Source organism: Prinia subflava, chromosome 11, assembly GCF_021018805.1.
Source record: "Prinia subflava isolate CZ2003 ecotype Zambia chromosome 11, Cam_Psub_1.2, whole genome shotgun sequence".
NCBI classification, from domain to species: Eukaryota; Metazoa; Chordata; class Aves; order Passeriformes; family Cisticolidae; genus Prinia; species Prinia subflava.
Window position 1 is genome coordinate 13,158,314 of NC_086257.1, and position 20,331 is coordinate 13,178,644.

The window sequence follows — 20,331 nt, forward strand, 5'->3', positions numbered from 1 at the left end:
ACGACAATTCAAATTTCTGTACCTTGAAATTGTAACTACATCTTTTAATCTGAGATGAGTTATATTATTTTTCTAGTAACTTTTCACATATTATGTAATACATATATAGAGAGAGATTATCTGTGTCTGAACTCCTTTTATTTGCCTGGTTACTTAGGTATAACATTAGACAGGACTGAGTTTGTAAATTCCATTTTTTATTTATTTGTACACTGATTCATTTAGAGGCTCCCTGTCGAAAACATCAGTCACATCAGGACACAACATCAACACACAATTAATGTTGCATTCAATGCCAAGTACTCGTTAATGAAAACTAAACAGATGCAAGTGCACTGATGCAAACACACCACTGTTCTTCAGAGTAGGCACAACACGAAAGTTAAAGATAAAAATGCTTTTGTATGACTACAGTTCATTTGATCTCCTTAGTAAATCCCACAGTAAACCTTAACCTAAGATGTTTACCTCCAATCCAATGAAATTAGAGAATGTACAAGAATCAGCAGCTGTATTACATGGAGTGTATGTACAACCCTACTGCTACTAGAAATTTCTGCACTTTCAGTTCTGCAGATGCCTGACTTAAATTTCAGTGAAGTGAGCAAAGAACCAGTTCAGTACCTTTCTTCTCTGTTGGGAAAAAAAGAAAAAAAAGCTAACTGGTATATATCCCAGTTGGTAGAATCCTCTTTGGCAATAATATGTCAAATTCAAACCTATATTATTTAGGAAAAGGAACATCGTGATTAAGACCAGGTACACTGCAACAACATCTGATGGACATCTACATTACACAAAGTAACAATAAAATATTATAAAGTTTGTAATTCAGCAACCAGTTTAAAAACAAATCTAAATTTCCATGAAACAGGAAAATAACAAAGTAAATTAAATTCACTTTCTCATTTCAAGGGGTGATCCAGCTCAAATACCAGATTCTTTACCCAGCCCCTTGTGAGACTTTCAGCTGTTTTCACAGGTGCAGAGGAAAACACACACTATAAATAGTATGCAAATAATACAAGGTCAAAGGAATAAACTATCAGTTGATCAGTGAGTTGTTCTGGTGTATAATTGATAAAAAGAAGGACAAAACAAGTTATAAAAACAGAACAAAAATAACAGAAAACCTGTTTGAAAAAATGTGGGCACTCTTGGTTCTCATAGGTGCTGCATCTGTTTCTGCTCACCTGCAGGATCTTTCCTTTGATGGGTAAGAACAGACCTATCTGTGATTTCTTCTGCATGATCAAAAGGCTTTCAGCTCTTTCAAACTGAATCTTTTTCTCCTTTTACAGACAGAAGGTGTTCCGTGTGCTTCCACAGAATGATGAGCAGGTGGAAATCCTCAACTTCCTTGCCAGCATCATGGAGGTAAAGGACTTGGGGAAGTGGTTATATTGTAGTTGCAAGAAACATTTCTCCTTTTGCTCAAATAACAGGCTTTTTAAAATTGTAATACTGAATTAAAGATCTAATCTTGATTTTATTCAAATCAGCTGTATCATTTCTTCAGAAGGAATAGGATAAATTGATAAAATCAGAGCTGTATACAAAACATTCAAATACCTTCCAAGAAAGTCTGGTTTACCCAGTCTGAATGTCAAAGTGCCCATCAGAATTTATTAATAGAATAAATAAATCTCAAATGCTGTATTCAGTGTGGGGTGCTTTCAAGAATATATTAGATAAATCATGGAAATTCCAACTACCAGAACTTTTACCATTACAGGTGAAACATTTTCCTCATGTAAATAATCTAAAAATTTATACTCCCAGCAAAATGAATTTTCCTTTGGCCTCTAGTCTCTCATGTCATCTTTTCTCCTCTGACTTTACTTTAAAGCTTCTTTTCTCTCTAAACTGCATGTTTCTCACTGACCTTGATGTAGATAAATGATGACACAATGACACAATGAAAAACAATAAAGACAGCAAATGTGTTTTCAATATTTCTGTTCAGCTTTGATGTAGTAAAATAGCTGTTGGTGAAAAAGACACCATTAGCTGTAGGATGAAAGGATGATATTTTTAATGAAGTACAGATGTGGAGACCCATCATCAACAGGCTACTACAGCATGCTGGATCAGTTTTCTGTAGAAGAATATACTATTGGAATGGTGCTGCCAATATTAACAAAATTAATACATACCATGCTTGCTTTTAAGTGTGAAGTATCAAAGGATTGTTTGTTTTCTTTTTCTTTTAAGAAAAGATCCCTGAAATGCCGCTGTTATACAAAGCAGTCAATCAGGACTGATGTAATTGTATATTCATCGCCTCACTCAATGACACACAATTCATGAATAACCAGCCCAAATTTCTTTTACCCTCATGAGATGAAAGGCTGAAAAGGCATCAGGCTGGCAAATCAGCTTTGTTTCCATTAGCCTTCAACAGGGCACTAAATCCAGAGGCTTGGATGCTTACTTCAGCAAAAATAAGGGAAGTAGTAACAACACTGCTGTTACATTGTCCACTTTGAATGAAACATCCTCAAAGGCACAAGTTACTCATATCAACTTTAGCAACCTCTTTTAAAAGCACTCATACAGACAACAGTCTTTTTCAGCTGATTTATGTAAAATATTCATACAATTTAACCCTGATACTGACTTTATTCCTCTCTAACATTTGTATGCAAAAACCTGGGCAAAAAAAATGAAAGAAGCTGTAAAAATGAAAGAAGTTGTAAATATAGTTATAATATTCACAATTCTGTATGAATGCAGATGCTGGAGAATTCTGGACATTTGTGAAATTTTCACTGTCATCTTCAGAATTCTGCCATATAAAATGCAGGGCCTAAGAAAATCTTAATCAAAATTTCCAGGAATTTAGGTTGATATTTGTGGGAAGCAATGCTGAATCAGTGTAACAAGATATGCATGAAATTCAGTGTATTGATCACAACCTCACCAGCACACATATACCAATCTAAAAGTCACAGCCATATGTATGTATTTATTTGTTTATGTATTCATTTGGCCTTCTTTCAGGTTGACTTTTGGCAGCCAGACTCTGTCACATTGGTAAGGCCAAAAATGCAAGTTGATTTCCGAGTTGAAGCGGAGAAGTCTTTTAAGGTTGAAGATCTTTTGAAAGAAAGTGGAATGGAGTATCAGTAAGTTTGTTCTCACTGCCATACTTTGAATAGAATGGTACTAAATGCCATGGAGAATGTGTTTGAGCTTTTTACATTGGTCAACTGATTTTCTTGTCACAAACTTCGTCCCTGTGGATGCCTCTACTGGGTTCAGCTTTCCTGTGACAGTTCAAATGGACTGTAACTAGTCTGCATTGAAGGGGTGAGATGAAATGTTGATAGAGGCAAGAAACAGGAAGCAGAGATGCAGTACCAGACACTTCCCTGAGGTGAAAGGTCACTGCAATACATAAGGCTGGAGTAAGGAGGGAGATAGAAATATTTCCTACAACAGACCAAATGCAGCAAAGGTCTAGAAAGAGCCAGAAAATACACCAGAGGAGGAAAATGGACAGGGAACAGAAGCCAGAAAATAAAATGGAGAGCCCTAAGGGCTACCATGAGCAGGTCCCCACTGAGTTGCAGAACAATAGCTAGAGAGCCAAAAAACCCCAGCATGTGACAGACAGAAGACAGCTGCCAGGTGAAGGGCCCAGAAGGCATAGAAAACTGAGTCCCAGGACAGCTTTGGGCTGACTGAAGCTGATCCATGGCAAGGATGTCTCCAAAGAGAGAGCTGACCGAACATGACTGCAGCACAAGTGGAGTAAACAGCGCACACTGCCACATTACACATCACTGGGAACAGAAGCACTGTAGTGAGTAGCACTAGTGGAAGAATAAGGAGAATGAGGAGTTGCCTGGTCCTGTTCTTTACTTCATATCTTCCAATCACTGTGTAAGCATTAACGGGGGATGAGAAATTGACTTCGAGCTGGAGTGGAGTGGGGTTGTCTGTCTTAATTTCTCGTTTCACTCCACTTAAGCATTGCAAAAGGGCTCTGCCCAGCTTCATTAGGAGGCTTCTTTGATGTGTAAAATACAGTCTGTCAACACCATGTACTTAGACACTGAAAATAAGTAGTATTTGATCAAGTTTTTGTTATTTCATTTGTCTGAGTGTAGAGTTTTTGTCTCTCAGCCCCACTGTCATTGCTACTAGACCAAACTTCTTCATTGGACATCACACAGTTCTCAGGATAACTTTCATGATCTGCTAAATCAAAAGATAATCCATCCTAAATTTACTGGCATCATGTCAATTGTGTCTGATTTGTATGCCTCTGCAGGAACAGAATCTAAAAACACTCTAGAATAAATGGTTATCAATAATCCTACAATGGAATTGGTCTTTAGCAAAGGAGTTACTCTACGTGTGTTAGTTTTCCCATAATATTCATGAACTGCCTCAGGTCCATGCACAAATCTTTTGATTGCAACAAAGGCTCAGAATGTCTGAAAACTGTCCCTGACAATCTTGAGTGGATTGTCCTTGTAACAACCCAAGCTGTTACAATTCTTTTGAAGTGCAGCTGCAGTGCCGTGACATGTCACTTACAATGCTTGTACTGAAGGCTGCTGGTGCCTCACAAACTGGCCTCCTGTTCCTCTATCCAAATCACAAATGATCAAGGACATATCCTGGATGAATAAGATTTGTAAGAGTTTTAACACAGGCTCTGGAAAAACAAGAGGACTTCATTTTTTGATAGCCAAGGTTGAAATATGAGCAAAAGGTCCTCAAGAGCATGCTCAGAGATAAGTTGTGCCTTTGTGTCAGCCCCAGAGAAAAATGAACAGGAGAGATCCAACGAATCCAGGCAGGATGTTGAGGGGTTTTTGCAATTGTGTGTTCTGTTTAATAGCTCACCTCACATACAGTAAAGCGCTTGGAGGATGGATAATGCTACCAGCAACAGAGCTGTTAAACCACATCTAACCTTTGGAAGCTTGGTTTACCAGAGAATTTCATCAGGCAAACATCTCTGGGTTGCTGTCTGGTTTTGAAATGTTGCTGCAGTCCAACTCTCCTCCAGTGCCAAAAGTTCAAGAGGGCCCTTTTCCTATTGAGGCAGAACCAACAGGCAACCTAAGATCAGCTAGGGCTCATTTTTACATTAAACACACCCTGTCTCAGCATTGCCATTTTTCTGAAACCAAACTGTTGCCATCCTGGAGGTTTGTTGTTATGGGAGTGAGGCAGGTGCTAATTGGCAGGAGCCTATTGGTTCCTAGTCCTGGTGGCAAGACTGAGGCAGGACGTAGGTTGAAACTTGAAATTAATATCTCTTATTTTCAACCTGCCCACCTTTCCTTTCACAATCTATGCAGCCCGAATGCTGGGCAGACCTTGAAATGTCTTACCTTCCTGCTGGGCTGCTGTATATTTCCCTTGACACTTTTCATGGTGCTCTCTTGCAGAGTTCTGATTGACAACCTGCAGGCTGCACTGGAGGCCCAGTTTGACAGCAAAGCTCGTACTGCCAGCCACAGCTATGAGAAGTACAACAACTGGGACACGGTAAAGCCTACAACATTTACCACATTATCAGCTTGGTACCTTAACTTCTGTAGTCAAAGTGCTACCAGCCTTCTTCCCTTTTCCTCTTCTGCTACATCCATTGATATGATAATGCCTCCAAACTCTCCTTCCTCTTCAATACTGAGCTAGTTTGTGTAACCTACACTTCTGGAGATACTTCTGCTCCCAATGCTGCAAAGAACCTCTGGCAGAAATCCAACAACTAGGCTGAAATGCTTCACTATTAATTTCCTCTTTGCTTTTCACTACTTCTCCCATCTCCTCTGCTAAACAATTCCATTCCCTGCCTCAATTCTAGCTCTTCATGTCCTACTGTAAGATCCTTTCCTCCTTTTTTCACAGCCATGCTCAGTTTTCCTGACATGTAATCATGGCCATCTTAGTCTTCACATCTTTGCAGAGTCTCTTTGGAAATCTACAAATTGTATTAAATATTAGGCCACGTTAGATGCTCAGAAAGACTGTTCTGGCTTGAAGTCTGCAAATTAATCAGTCTGGACCTGAGGAACAGAGACATCAACAGATCTAACCTCTTCATTAAACAGATAGCTGCTTGGACTGCTGATATTGCTGCTCAGAACCCAGACCTTGTCTCTCGCAGTGTAATTGGGGAAACATATGAAGGACGGCCAATGTACCTTCTCAAAGTAAGTGCCTGGATTTCTTCATGCCAGACCCTTCCCTTATTAACCTCTGTAAGATCAGGATATCTAGTAAAACACCAATGATGCTAACAAAATATCTAAAGTATATAGACATTTTGCAGAAAATCTAATATATTTTGTTTACTACTACTATTATGATTTTTTTAAAAAAAAATTTATATATTTTTTAAAAGGGCATAAAGCATTATTGGAAGTTCAGACATAAATTCAATCACACTACTGAGACCTATTTGAATGATCATCTACCTTTATGTTCTCTCCATCTGTTGTGTGTAAACTCATTTGCTCTAAAAGCATCTATAAATGTCAGTCTCTGCCAACAGGAAACAAATTGTCTTCACCATACATAATTTTGAGTTGATTTTGACTGGGGTAGAATTAATTTTGTTTACAGTAGCTCGTATGGAGCTGTTTCGGATTCATGCTGATTTGGAAACAGTGTTGAGAATTCAGGGATGTTGTAGTTACTGCTGGACAGTGATTACACAGAGCCAAGGCCTTTTCTGCTTCTCACACCACCAGCCAGGGCAGTGGCACCTGGGAGGGGACACAGCTGGGACAGCTGACCCCAAGTGACCCAGGGAATAGCCCAAACCACACGGCTCACGCTTAGTGATAAACTAGGGGGAAGGTGGGTCAGGGCCACTGCATAGGGACTGGCTGGGCAATTGCTTACATTTGTATCACTTGTCTTTCTTGGGGTTTATTTTTTTGTTTTTGTTGTTTTCCTTTTCATCATTATCATTATTATTATTATTGATTAAACTATGCTTGGCCCATAAGTTTGCTCTGAGTGAGCTACTGTGTTGTGCTTAGTTGTCAGTTGGGTTTAAACCATCGAATTTTTTTTCATAATCTTATGAATTAATAAGACAATAACTTAAACAAAGGTGAAAGAATAAGGAGTACTTACCATAAAATGCACAAGTATTTACAATAATATATTATTCAAACATACAAGATAAACTTTTAGAGACACTACAGGAAAGAAATCAACGGTGCAGAATAATCAAATAACTGGGAAAAGTTTATCTACATTAATAAAAATGAAATTATTAGGAATTTTTTTTAGCTTGACTATCATGGTCAGCTACAGATGGGAGCACTCCATAGATTTCCATTTAAACAAGGAATGTTATATTTGTATAAAGATTGACCTTTTAGGTCAGCAAGCTGATTGACTTGTTTTGCATATAATTTATTTTGTTCAAGCCCTGGGGTGTTGTTTTTGTTGTTTTGGTTTTTTCCTAGATGGGAAAAAGTGGTCCAAATAAGAAGGCCATCTTTATGGATTGTGGTTTCCATGCAAGAGAGTGGATCAGCCCTGCTTTCTGCCAGTGGTTTGTGAAAGAGGTCAGTAAGCTTAATGATGAAAAAATATTTTACAAAATGCAACTATGTTTAAGAAAATCTTAAATGAGCAGCAAGAGCTCAGGCCACTGCCTTTTCCCCTTTAAATACGTGTCTGCTCATGCCTTCTTCTCACCTCAGAGGTTTAAGGTGTAACTACTTAAACCAGATCTTTGTGCCTGGACCTGTAATCTGTCAGCAGCTTAAGACCATCTGAAACATGTCCAAGAGCAACTGACAACTACAATGGTTGATCAGTTTGTAAATTCATTTTGCACCTGTAGTCAGAGAAAGGTGAGAGAAAGGCAAACAGCTCTAGTAACATTATAAACATAGCCATGTTCTGTACACAAATATAAAGAATAAGAAAATTCAAGGGCACATCAGAAGGCATCAGAATACACTCCAGAACAGCTGGCTTGCTGCTCTGCCAGGTGGTGGATTCCTTGCAACCAGCTTTATTCAGTAAGGCAACAGAGAGGATGGAAACCCACCCTCAGCTCAGCACTGAGGAAATGTACCCAAGAAAGGAGGAAGACTACAACTGAAGCCCCCTAAGCTCCACTCAGGAAGAAGGAAATGCATATACACCCCTTTGAGATGCCACCTCAGGCTGTACAGAAAGGTGATAAAACACAAAACCATATTCAAGGAATAACTGCACAGGTGAAATTAGCTTCACTTCAGTCTGGAGTACTTTAGTACTTTTTGAATTAAACAATTATGTCCTTTATATTTTCTTTCTCACCACCACTATAAAGCAGGTGGGGGTTATCAAATGCTGCACAGTCATCTTCACAGAGTCAGGTATATTACTTTTCAGATGGGGAAGATCAATTTAGCAGAGCAACTTACTGACTGAATCTCAAATTTTATAATAACTTCTGTTGGAAGATTAAAAAAAAAACATCAAAAACCCAACCAACCAAACAAATAAATAAAACCACACCAGAAGCAGCAGCTGGAATTTAAAACCCAAGAGAAGGAAAGCAAATATACATGAGCCAGCCAAGCTGGCAGAGGCCTTGGTGGCAAGTACAATCTCAGTCTTATCAGACAGGCATGCGGTTTTGTGTAGGGAGCAGTGGAAATTGGAAATGACATTTCAGTGGAGTCAATGGGAATATGATTTCATTAGTGCCTAATAAGGCTGCAGACAATATGTGGTACCATTTTTCTCTCAGCAATTCACGTCACTGTAGCTGTCATTTTCACTGTCTGGTCACTTAATTCATGGGTGTACCTGACACCAGCAGTGCCTCTGCTCAGTGTGTCCATAGGCAGAAGTGCTTTAAAAGCACAGACCTCTGAGCATCATCAGAATTTCACTTGGGATTGCTTCTAGACATAAAAGTAAAAAAAAAAAGGAGAAAAACATGAGCAAGGTGGATTGTTATAGGTATCTCAAAAAAGAAACCCACCAAGACAATAACAAAAACTCAAAACAAGAATAAAATAAAAACCAGGAAAAATAATTTCAAGTGATCTGAAACTGCTTTTCTGTGTTTTATATCCCACCCTCCTATTTGTCAGTTATAGGACAAAAAATGCCTTTTCCATTGCATTGGCACGTGTGTTGCCCTTTATAGCTGTGTAACCAAAACACGGGTGCAACACACTTAAAGCAAATATCCATGATCCTTGTATGGTCTCTCAACACTGGTATGAATCTATGAACAAGCATAGCCAGACCATGAACAATCAAGATATAGAGGTTATTGCAGGAGTTCCTATTTGTTATTCAATATCTGTGTCTGCAAAAGTGCAGGGAAAAATCTATCTCCCTATGAATAAATGCATCCACAGAATTATGATTGGAAATGTGATAGGATGCTACTTAGAAATATCTCTATAATTCTGGTTGTTGATGAAATTTTTGCACAACAGATACAAAAATGGAAATAATTGTTTCTCATTCTCACAGAAATTAAACTCTAACCTTTAAGGTGTTAGGATGTAGGAATATATATGGACAGCAATATTGTTCTGCCTGTAATCAAGAAGCTAGTAGATGGAAATCTTTTTCCAGTGATTTATTATCCTGCTCAAAATCAACACTCCTTCATCTTATAATTTATCTAGCAGTACGAGATGGTTTTCTAACAGCAGTGTGGTTTGGGTCAGTGCAAATCTAAGCACATGTAACAACACAGGGGTGCCATCTCATGTGCTGGAGTGACCTGGATGACTTTTTCTACCACATTCTTTAATTACCGATCCAGAACCAGATCTTTACATATGCACAGGAGATACACATCTGTGAAGGCATCATCAGCTTTTTCTACTTCTCTCCAAGTAGGCTGTGGAGACCTATGGAAAAGATACTGTCATGACCACACTTCTCGACAAGCTGGATTTCTATGTTCTGCCCGTTGTTAACATTGATGGTTACGTTTACACTTGGACAAACGTAAGTACATTCTTCTTTCTTACTGTTGGAGAAGTCAACTGTCAGAACTTTTGGTTTTCATCTATGACTCTGTTACAGGACCGCATGTGGAGAAAGACACGCTCTAAAAATGCCGGGAGCACTTGCATTGGGACAGATCCCAACAGGAACATGGATGCTGGCTGGTGCAGTAAGTGTCTCCTAACAAGAGCTGCAAGTAATTACACACAAGTGCAATAGCCAATATATTTAATTATGGATTTCCCCTACCTGATGGTCCAGCTTCAGCTTGAGTGAAGCACTGTGGAGTAGCTTGTGTTTAATTTTTATAGCAGTTTTGGGAAAAAAGCCAAACTTTGGCTATTAGCATCATCTGTATGGCTATTTCTATGAACATATCTGCACACACATCTGCATATATACACATATATACTTACACACATGTATGCACATATATACAGACACACACATAGCTATGAGTTCAGAGGAGAAACCAAAGGAGACTGCTTTCATGAAAACAGGTCTCTTTCAAGTGGTTTCTACTTCTCTGTTCCATCAAAGTGCCTTAGCAGTGGAGAAGATATGCCAGGAGAGGACAGTTAAGTACTAAAGCAAATCAATATCTCAAAATATTCCCTTAATATAGGGCTTTACATCTGTATTCTTGTTCTTCCAACTATGGACACTGTAAAGACCACATTTATTCATTGCTATGGGATGTTTCCCAGTGTCTTAACTATGCCATAAAATAATCCCTCCTCTGATATGGCATGTATTATCAGGATTTCCAAGGCTTACCTACAAAAGTGGTGTAATATGACTCTTGTAACAATCTACTTCTTCATTTAAGTACTCATTAAATTCACCTTTCTTCTCAGCTGTTGGGGCCTCAGAATACCCCTGTTCTTCCACTTACTGTGGCTCTGCACCTGAGTCTGAAAAGGAGACCAAGGCTTTGGCTGATTTTATTCGTGAACATCTTTCTACAATCAAGGCATACTTGACAATTCACTCCTATTCCCAGCTGCTGCTGTTTCCTTACTCATACACATACGATTTGCCATCGAATTACGAGGAGCTGGTAAGTCTCTTTGTCATTTTGACTTAATGAAAAGAATAAGCAAAAATCATCACTTGCTACTTAGGTCCCTTCAACTTCAAGCAGTTTCTTTAACATCTGGAAAGAATCCATATTGCCATTTTTTGCAAATATTTAGTCTTAGGAAGAATGAGTGAAACCATGGTGGTTTCAAGATAGCTCAAGTACAGGATGAACTTCAGAGCCTTATTTAATTTTCATGTGCACAATGAATTTGACACAATGTCAGTTCTGTCTTCCAGTCATGCCATCCAGAAATCCACTCTGCTGGGCAGCACTGCCTCTTGCTGATCCCAGAGGCTGCTGTATGTGTACCTTTAATATTTTACATAAAACCTCTATGGTCTCTAAGCCAAGCTAGCAGCTTGACAGATTGTAATAACTATGAAATAACTTAACTGTTATCAACAGCAGGCAAGGATCTCTGTCTACCACTTTCTACTGAACCTTAGTTCTCACTGAACTAAAATAGTGAAACTCCTATTGGTACAGGGTCAAGACAATGAGGTAGTTCTTGACAAAAGTATAATTGAAAACAGATACAAAAGATGTAAAAAGTTTCAGTTTTGAGACCTTTTCCAACATGCCTGGATTTAAACACAAACATTTTATTTAGAAGACGATAAATGTGGTATTTAAAAAGACAATTCCTCTTTTATCAATTCTAGAGAAAAGCCACACTCTAATGACATTTAAGAAAGACCTTTTCTTTTTAATCCTTAAAAACAGATAGACAGTTTAGAACTATTAAATGTGTATAGAAGCTGTGAACATTTCATAGTCCAAGAATCAACAATCATGAATAATAAAATTACTTCAGTTCTCTGGCATATTAGCAGTTAGAATCTGTTGGCAGGGAAAATAACAAAGCAAGACAAAACAAACACATTTTGATTCCCCCTTTTTCCTCGATGCTGCCAAAAGTCCAAGGCAACAACAATGTGTGTTGCTCTGGTGTGGAAGTTTGACAGATTTATGAGTGCTCCCAAATACATGTCTTGGTTCTGAACACAAATACAAACTGGGGCCAAGAGTGAAGTTTCTTGTTAGATTTTTTTTACAGCCTAAAAGAGAAGAGTAAATTAAAATGAAGATTTTGTTTTCTTAATTTATATTCCAGGAATTTTGTAATTGAAATTATTCCAGGGAGTGGTAGTAATGACTTGCCTTCATTTTTTACAAAAACTTCATAATTCACATATTACAGTTCAGTCTAAACAGCACTAAACACTTGAAGCTGCTTTGTTGTCAAGATCACAAAGTTCTTATTTGTCAAAAATTTGCATGAAATTCTGCCCCTATTTTTTGAATGAAGAGCAAATGTGATGAAATGTAGCTAAATGTACAGTGCATTTCTCACCAGATTAAATGGAAAAAATACATTGATAACTCATTACTAAAACAATCCTTAGCAGTAAGAAAGAACCTATGTGCTTTGCTAGGTTTTAAAATTCTTAAATGTAACATTTTCAATTAATAACTGTACTTGCTTGAGATAAGAGAGCTACAAAAAGAGGAATTACTTTATGCCAATTGCTGTGTTTAATGTCTAAAAATTCTGTCTAAATTTCGAATTTGGAGAAATGCTGAAGAATGAGAATCTTAACTTTTAACAGATTTTTTTGGGCAAATAAAAGCATCATAAATCATTCTTAAAATGAAGAAGTAAAATTTATAATGCCATTATCTTATCTTAGATGTTATTTTTACCCTGACAGATCTAATAAATTAAAGGAAATATAGCTGCAATTTCTTATCTCTTTCAGTGAGCAACTGGACATGTGTTTAAACAAAACCTTGCATGTCTGCTTCTCATTAATAACATTTTGTTCCATTATATTTAATTAAAAGTAACATAATACCATGGGGCTTATGTTGCATTCCAGTGTCTGAGATGAAGAAGGGTGCAAAAATTGAGTAACCTGAAATTAAGGACACTAAGTCTGCAGAAGAGAAAGGTCCACAGAATGCTTGTACCTTCCTTCTCTGCACATGTAATGAACAGCGTGGGCTCAAAAGACTTTTCCTGTTTACAGCCTCAAGAAATCACCAGAAGGCTTAAAACTGTTTTGGTTTGTCAGCTAGAACAGGGCACTCTGAGAACTCCTTTATGTTCCACGGCATTGCTCAGCAAATCAGAATAACTCAAAGTTACTGTAACTTATTTAGAGCCAGGGATTAGAACTGTCCCTCAACCATGCCTTGTCTTGGAGTGTAAAATGTGATGGAAGTCACGTATGTCCCTTCCTTCTCACAACTTCCCATTCTTCCCCTGAGATGCAAGAGGATCTGTGAGGTTACAAATCCCACAGCTCACAAGGATTTTCCCCAAATTTGTCTCCCTTTATTCAGGGTTGTTGTTTTGTCCGCCCAACCTAGGAGTTGCACAAAACTTTCACTGTTATCCAAACAACAAAAATGAAAACATCCAAGACAGGAAAATCTAGGTCAGGAATTTCTCAGAAGTTACACAATATTCTTGTGATGACACCCTTAAGAAATATGTCCTCTTTTTGGAGAATCATATTTTGTCTGCTTCACAATCCTCTTGGCTCCTTCTTTACTATACCCTGGCATATTGCCCTGAACACAGAATGCACACTTGAATTCCTCTCCCTTCCCTCTCAGGGAACAGAAACATTAGTTTTTCACAATAACAAAATATGCTTGGCAAGACCAGTATCTCTCCACACCCCAAAAAGACTATTTTCATCTTTATTTTACTATTCAAATTTTTGTCCTCTTGCAATAAAGAACTATGTATTTATTCAGACTTTTCATAAACAGTTCAGCCCATATTTTTTAATCCCTTTCATATATTTGCCTTAGCTTCCCACTAGGTCACCCTATGCTTCCCTCATTTTCAGCAGACAAATCTAGCTTTATCAGTTCTTGTTTGTATTTGATTTGCCTCTGAACTGCAGTTTGAGACAGCAGAGGAATGTGCATTGTGCTATTCCTTCCTTTCCAGTTCAATTCCATCTCTCAGTTAAACTCAGCACCAAATACATGTGTGCAGCCAGCACATACACACTTATCAGATTAATGTAGGTGAGTTATTACAGTTTCACAGGCTGCAGAATATTACATTCATTTACAACCCAAGATAATCCCAGTCTCTATTACTTGAATGCATACTGGCTGCATGGGTTGTTGTTTCAACTCACCAAAATTAACCTTCCTTATTGGGTCGGTCTAGCATTTCACTTCCTCTTGAGTGCTTAAAATAGGACATATTAGAAAGCGGAGATATGCGCAGAGTCTGTGCAGCCTGCAAGAGTGAAATTCAAATATATAGCATTTCTGTGAGTATCAGTCTCATTATTTAACTTTGTGCCTGCTGTGAAGTCTTGAATATGCTTAAGACATATGAAGACCTATGGGTAAGAATTGTTGGATAGCAGAACTCCTAAGAGACTCAGACAAGCCAATGAGGAGCTGCAATCTGTTGCTGTTGTGTGTGTGCTATTGCACAGATTGTATTAATGTGATTGTGCTGCTTGTTACAGCAAATATTGCTAAAGTCAACTGGGACACACAACAAACAGGAAAGTGGTCAGCAAAGCAGTGTTTGAAATTGGCTTCACAGCTCCTCCACTGAGTTTACCACAACAGAACTAACAGAACTGGCAGGATTAAAATTGTGAAAAGGGTGTGTTTAGTAGCAGCATCTTCCAGACGAAGTTCATATGCGAATCTGGCTGATAGACAAGTCTCCAACAGGTGTAGGGCCCAACTGAGTTGCTGTAGAAACCCTCTCACCAGGGACAGATCTCTTAAGCACTGTAGAAATTGTCACAGAAAAACAGGCTTGTAAAGAGAATGAATCATTCCACTGAAGTCCTTCCCTGGGCTCTTGGAGCATATGAGCAACAACAGAACAGTGAACTAAATTACACATCATCATGGACCCTTGAGGGGGGAGTCTGTTTTTACTGGCAAAACAAGAAGGCTCAGAAGTTTCAATTCATTTGGCTAAAGCTAACTTAGCAAATCCACTTTTTGAGACTTTCACTACAAAGGAAGTTGAGGGTCCCTTTACTTAACAAGTAAAGGATGCAAGACCGATGTGAAGGGAAAATACAATTTTCAGCCTTGGGCAAAGCAGTTTGCAGTCCAGTGAGGGAAGAGAGCAAGGGGTCCAGTCAAGCAGTGAAAAGACTTCTCCAGACTGCTCTTAGATTGAGAGGGTAAAGGGTGTTGTCCACAAACAGCAGCTGCATATCAACATCTGTGGAGTGTTTCTAAATGGTCACAGTTTGCTGGCAAATCCACTCTGCTGATATGAAAGTAAAATGTGGGAGAAGCTCCCATAAAAATTACCTATTAACACACAAAATATGTTTAGCCTGATAATTTATCTTGTTAGTTCAAACTTCCAATGTTGTGAGCAAGTGACCATATCTTTCATTAAAAGCTAATAACTGAAAAAACCTAGGTTTGAAAGTTGTTAATTATGAAAAATAATGACAACTGAGAACACAACTCTTCTGTCTCCCTGGCTCACGCACTCTGTACACAAGACCAAGTGAAATATTGGTAATTGCAGTGTAAACACAGATGGGTGATGAGCACAGGAAATGCTGCCTTCTGCTGAAATGACCAGCTCTGAGAGCCCAGCTGGGAGTCAGAAGCTGGAAAGCCAATTCTGCTCCCAGTTACAAGGTATTATTCTAGAGTTATTTCTTCGACTGCAGGGCGCCGCTTGTTTCTCTGCTGTTATAAATCTCAGGAAAATTTTCCTTGCAAAAGAGGGAACAGTATAAAACCCCAAACAAACAAACTCCAAACAAACCACAACAATTCAGTTAAGCCCATTATGCCAAGAGATGTAGAAAATCATTGAACAACAAAAAGTATCCTCAAAGGTTAACAGGAAAACAATGTTTCTCCTTGCAGGTGTATTCCAAATAATTTACAGGCTTGAAAACACAAGCTACTTTCGCCCTTTTGGAAAACTTTGGGCATTATTTATATACCTCTAGATAGACCTCCCTATTATTTCCTTCTTATGGATTGCTTTGAGTAATTGAGCTATTTTGAAAAAACCCCAAATGCATTTTCCTCATATTTTGTATTTATTCTCACAAGTATTTACTTAATACATATTATTCCTGCTGGTTTATATTACATTATTAAGAAATTACATTAGTTCCTATAAACTTGAAACTTATTTTTCTGCCTTTAAGTCTTGGACTGTAAATGTATTAGGAAAGTCAATGTTAGAAAGCCACTTAAAGGAAAACAAAAAGATATCAAAACTTTTGATAAAGCTTCATTTCATGATGAAGCCATAAATGCTTAGGCATGTTTTTCACTTAGAGAGGGTCATTTAAAACACCACCTTTATCTCCAACCTGGAGAGCTTGAGGAAGCTGTTTATTTGGATTCTAGGCTCTAAACAGCTGGAAATCTCTACTGCTCTTTCTACAAATCTCTGTATTTACAACTTCCTAGCCAACAATAAAAAATCCCTCAGGTAAAAAGATTTCCTGACATACTTTTCCGGTATCTGTTCTGGTATGATTTACAGCCATCGTTTGTCTGCTGGGTGGAACAAATGCCCTGGGTCAAACACCCCACAGAGCAGCTCTGCTATTCTATTGTCCCTATTTTAGTTAACTAAAGAGAGCAAATACCAGTTACCAAAAGGTCTGCATATTGTACTAGACAATCTTTCCAAATTTTATTTCCCCTTTGCATATATTTGAAGAGAGGAAGAACCAGTTTACATTTAAAAATTCATTTGGTATTGAGAGAAGATTTAACTCAATATCAGCTGCTGATAAATGTGTATATTATAAACAACAGATGGCTGAAGAAAACATGGCATGGCTAGCAGATAGCAGACTCCAACCTCTAAAATTCCCTCAACATGTGTTAAAAATTATTATGGATTTTATAAAAATCACTTTGTTGATGGATTAAAAAAGAAAGGAAAAAACCCAAACCAAATAAAAAAAGAAGACCATAGGAAAGAGCTCAGCTACTCCAATTGCTCTGGATCCAAGATTGTGAAATGCAGAACAACAACATTCTTCCTTGCAATTGCTTGTCTTTGTGTGATAAAGAGGCCAGAAACCAAACCCCATGCTCAGGCACAGTCAGCGTTATAGGTGGAAAGACAAGCTTCAAATATGCTTTGGTCTGCCTTGTTTAAATATCCTTCATATGCTAAAGGACCACAAATTCCTAGAGCAAACTCCCATAATTCTAAAATGTTCAAAACTAAATATTTGGGAATGGGGAAATACTTACAATTCTGCTAGAGAGTCAGCTGCCAGTGATAATGCAAACATGTGATGATGTTTTTTAGAAGCTGAGAAAGTTCTCTCAGAAAGTTACTCTTTTTGAGTAATTCAGAAGAACACTTGAAACATAAGGATGAACGGAGAATATTTTACAATATATCTTCCCCTGGGAAGTAAGCCAGAGTGTAACCTACGGAGAAGGAAAGGGCTTGAGGAAATTCCTGGAATAGTAAGCCATTCAGCTGCAAGCTATAAAGAAATATACGGCAACCCATTGCTTATTCTTCTACTGAACATATGCTTTCAAAAATTATTCATATTTATCATCTGTTAGTAATAGTTTTCATGTTTTATTACCAACATGTTGTATAATGAAGAATTAGAAAAGCCATACGTTCCAAAGAAAAGTCTGTAATTTTCCTTAATGCAACATACGAAGCTTCATAGTACTATTGATGGGCCTGATCCAACCCTCACTGAACCAGTGGGAGTTGAAGGAGTCCCTCTGTGCACAGGAAATGAATTGAAATTATGGAGACTACATATGGTTTCAGGGTAATTTATGCCTTTTTTGGCTGTTAATATTTATAAGACCTTAATCTGCTTCCACTTGTATCAATGTTCAAATCCCCCAACTGAGCTGACTCTACTCTGAATTTATAGCTGCATGAACAGAAGGAAAAGAAAGGCTATTGTATGTTTGCAGTTTACTGTACCAAGTTATTACCATTCTCTAAGACTCTCTTATCTCTAAGTAAGGGGTTTTATTTAGTTTTAACCTGGTACAAGCTTCTTCTAAGTCTAGAAAGTGCTGTTACCTCTTGTTCCCTTATCTGTCCAACCCCCCCAGACTGTACACCAGGCTGCAACAGACCATACACAGACTGGAGCACACTCCATTAAACCTTTGAGAACAAGTTCTTTGCTGACAAGCTCTTTTCACAACACCAGGGCAAGCTGGGCCTGCCTTGTCAACTGGACACCTAGCTGGACACCTAGTCATATTGAAAGGTCATCAACAGTGTTCAAATAAAAGCTTCTCCAGCATGGCTTTCAGTTTATACAACAGTGTAATTGCTTAGATTCACTCAAAAAGCTTCTGAAAATCTGCATTTATCATTCTTCTTCTTTTGTTACAGAATTCCATAGCTAGAGCTGCTTCCAAAGAGCTGGCCAGTTTGCACAACACAAAATATACTTATGGTCCAGCAGCAACAACAATCTGTAAGTATTGACCTAAATATACTGACAATCTGTATTAAGTGCTACTAGGACTATAAAATGCTGTTTTCTAGTGATTCTTGTCCCTCTTTTTAAGTAGTCTCCTTCTTTATTCATATGCGTATACTAAGACGCATATATGGGACCTGTCATTTCTAAATTATGGGATAATTTCTTCCTTAGGGATCCCAGGAAGTGTGTGACCCTCTGGAAAATTAAGTGATGTAGTAAAATGTTTATGAAATCATGTGCATAGCACAAATTCCTAAATCATACACAGCTTAGATTTAAACATAAAAACCTTGACCTGAGGTCCTCTGCATTTCTGGCATCTCCAAATCAAAGATGACGTGAATCCTTTGATTCCACTGTGTGATGAGAATCCTTCAACCGCTCTAGCAGCACAAATTTCTTCTACTTTGCATTACATTCTCAAACACATACTAATTACAATCCTATTTGTAATGACTAATTATTAATACTCTTCTTGGGAACTCAGTTGTGGATATGGCCTTTGAAGTGCCAAAAGCCAAGTCAAGGTTGCCAAACCTAGGTTTATAAAACTTAAAAGTCCCCCATATTTTAGATCTCTTAATTTACTTAAATATGGAAGCCAATTTCCTTGCCTGTTTCTCCTTCCTCAAATAGTTAACCACCCCCTCCCAAACATCTTAAAAAAGAGTTTCTTCCAGTTTTTACAATATATTTGGACATTCTTCCTTTAGAAATGTATTGTGATGCTTGGCAATTCTGGAGGCTCCTTCCTTAGCAAAAGAGACTGTTTTATTGTAGCAGCTATTGCAAAGGGAGGGTACCCTTTGTCCAGCAGAAAAAGATAGAGCTGAAATCCCAGATATGCAGTTCTTTCTCATCTCTGTGAACCTCAGAAAGCCACCCAGTGAGAGGGTATTTGCTTCTGATACCAAGTGTTTCTAAACACCCCCATGGAACCACACCATTTTCCTGTTCCTCAGACATTTCTCCCATGGTTTCCACACAATAGTGACAAGGAGGGAGCAGTTTTGCTTGTTTATGTTTGCTTGCACAAATCAGCTGGCACAAAGCTCATAAATGGCCTAAAATCACAGCAGTTTTCCCATGAGCAGGATAAATCAACCAATTCACTGAATATTTCTTTTTATCTGTCCTTTCTGCATTCCTGGCTATGCGACTTGACTCATTTGATGTATTTTTCATTTGATGTGTAGTCACTCTTTCCCAGTTAAGCTTTATTTAATTTCTTTACCAACAGACCCTGCTGCAGGCGGCTCTGATGACTGGGCTTATGACCAAGGCATCAAATATTCTTTCACTTTTGAGCTCCGGGACACGGGGAGATATGGCTTCCTTCTCCCTGAATCTCAGATAAAGCCAACCTGTGAAGAGACTTTGCTTGCTGTTAAGTATATTGCCAACTATGTCCTTGAGCACTTGTATTAGAATGGAGTTCAAAAACTATTAAAGTAGGCTTTATTCAAAGATGCCTTCCTTTTTGTTCTTCCCTAAAAATCACACCTTTATTTCTCTATACTTAATGTTCTTAGTCACATTCTTAGTCTATTACAGGTCACTAAAACTACAAGGTTTTCAAGAGAAATTTTAGACATTCAAGAGAAATAAAATATTTTAAGGCAACTGATTTAGTTGGGAGGTTGAAAAAGGAGCACAAGAATAATCAACCTAAGGTATAGGTCACCTTATTGATTAAAATTAATCAATAGGAGATGGGCTGAGCATTACAGTTTACACAGCCTGACTGTTAACCACAATGAAACAACCAGGTGATCCACACAGATTGACTTTCACCCAAATATTCATTGCCTC

At 38.0% G+C, this 20,331-nt stretch overlaps 1 protein-coding gene across 1 annotated transcript; it reads left to right on the plus strand.

Annotated features, from left to right (window-relative positions):
• The first annotated feature begins 1,145 nt into the window (after window positions 1-1,145).
• CPB1 (carboxypeptidase B1) lies at window positions 1,146-19,947 on the plus strand. The gene is made up of 11 exons (XM_063408191.1): window positions 1,146-1,216; window positions 1,302-1,377; window positions 3,004-3,128; window positions 5,412-5,511; window positions 6,078-6,179; window positions 7,449-7,550; window positions 9,847-9,957; window positions 10,036-10,126; window positions 10,815-11,017; window positions 18,426-18,510; window positions 19,760-19,947. The coding sequence occupies exons 1-11, from the start codon at window positions 1,146-1,148 to the stop codon at window positions 19,945-19,947; spliced, it is 1,254 nt and encodes a 417-aa protein (XP_063264261.1).
• Window positions 19,948-20,331: the final 384 nt, after the last annotated feature.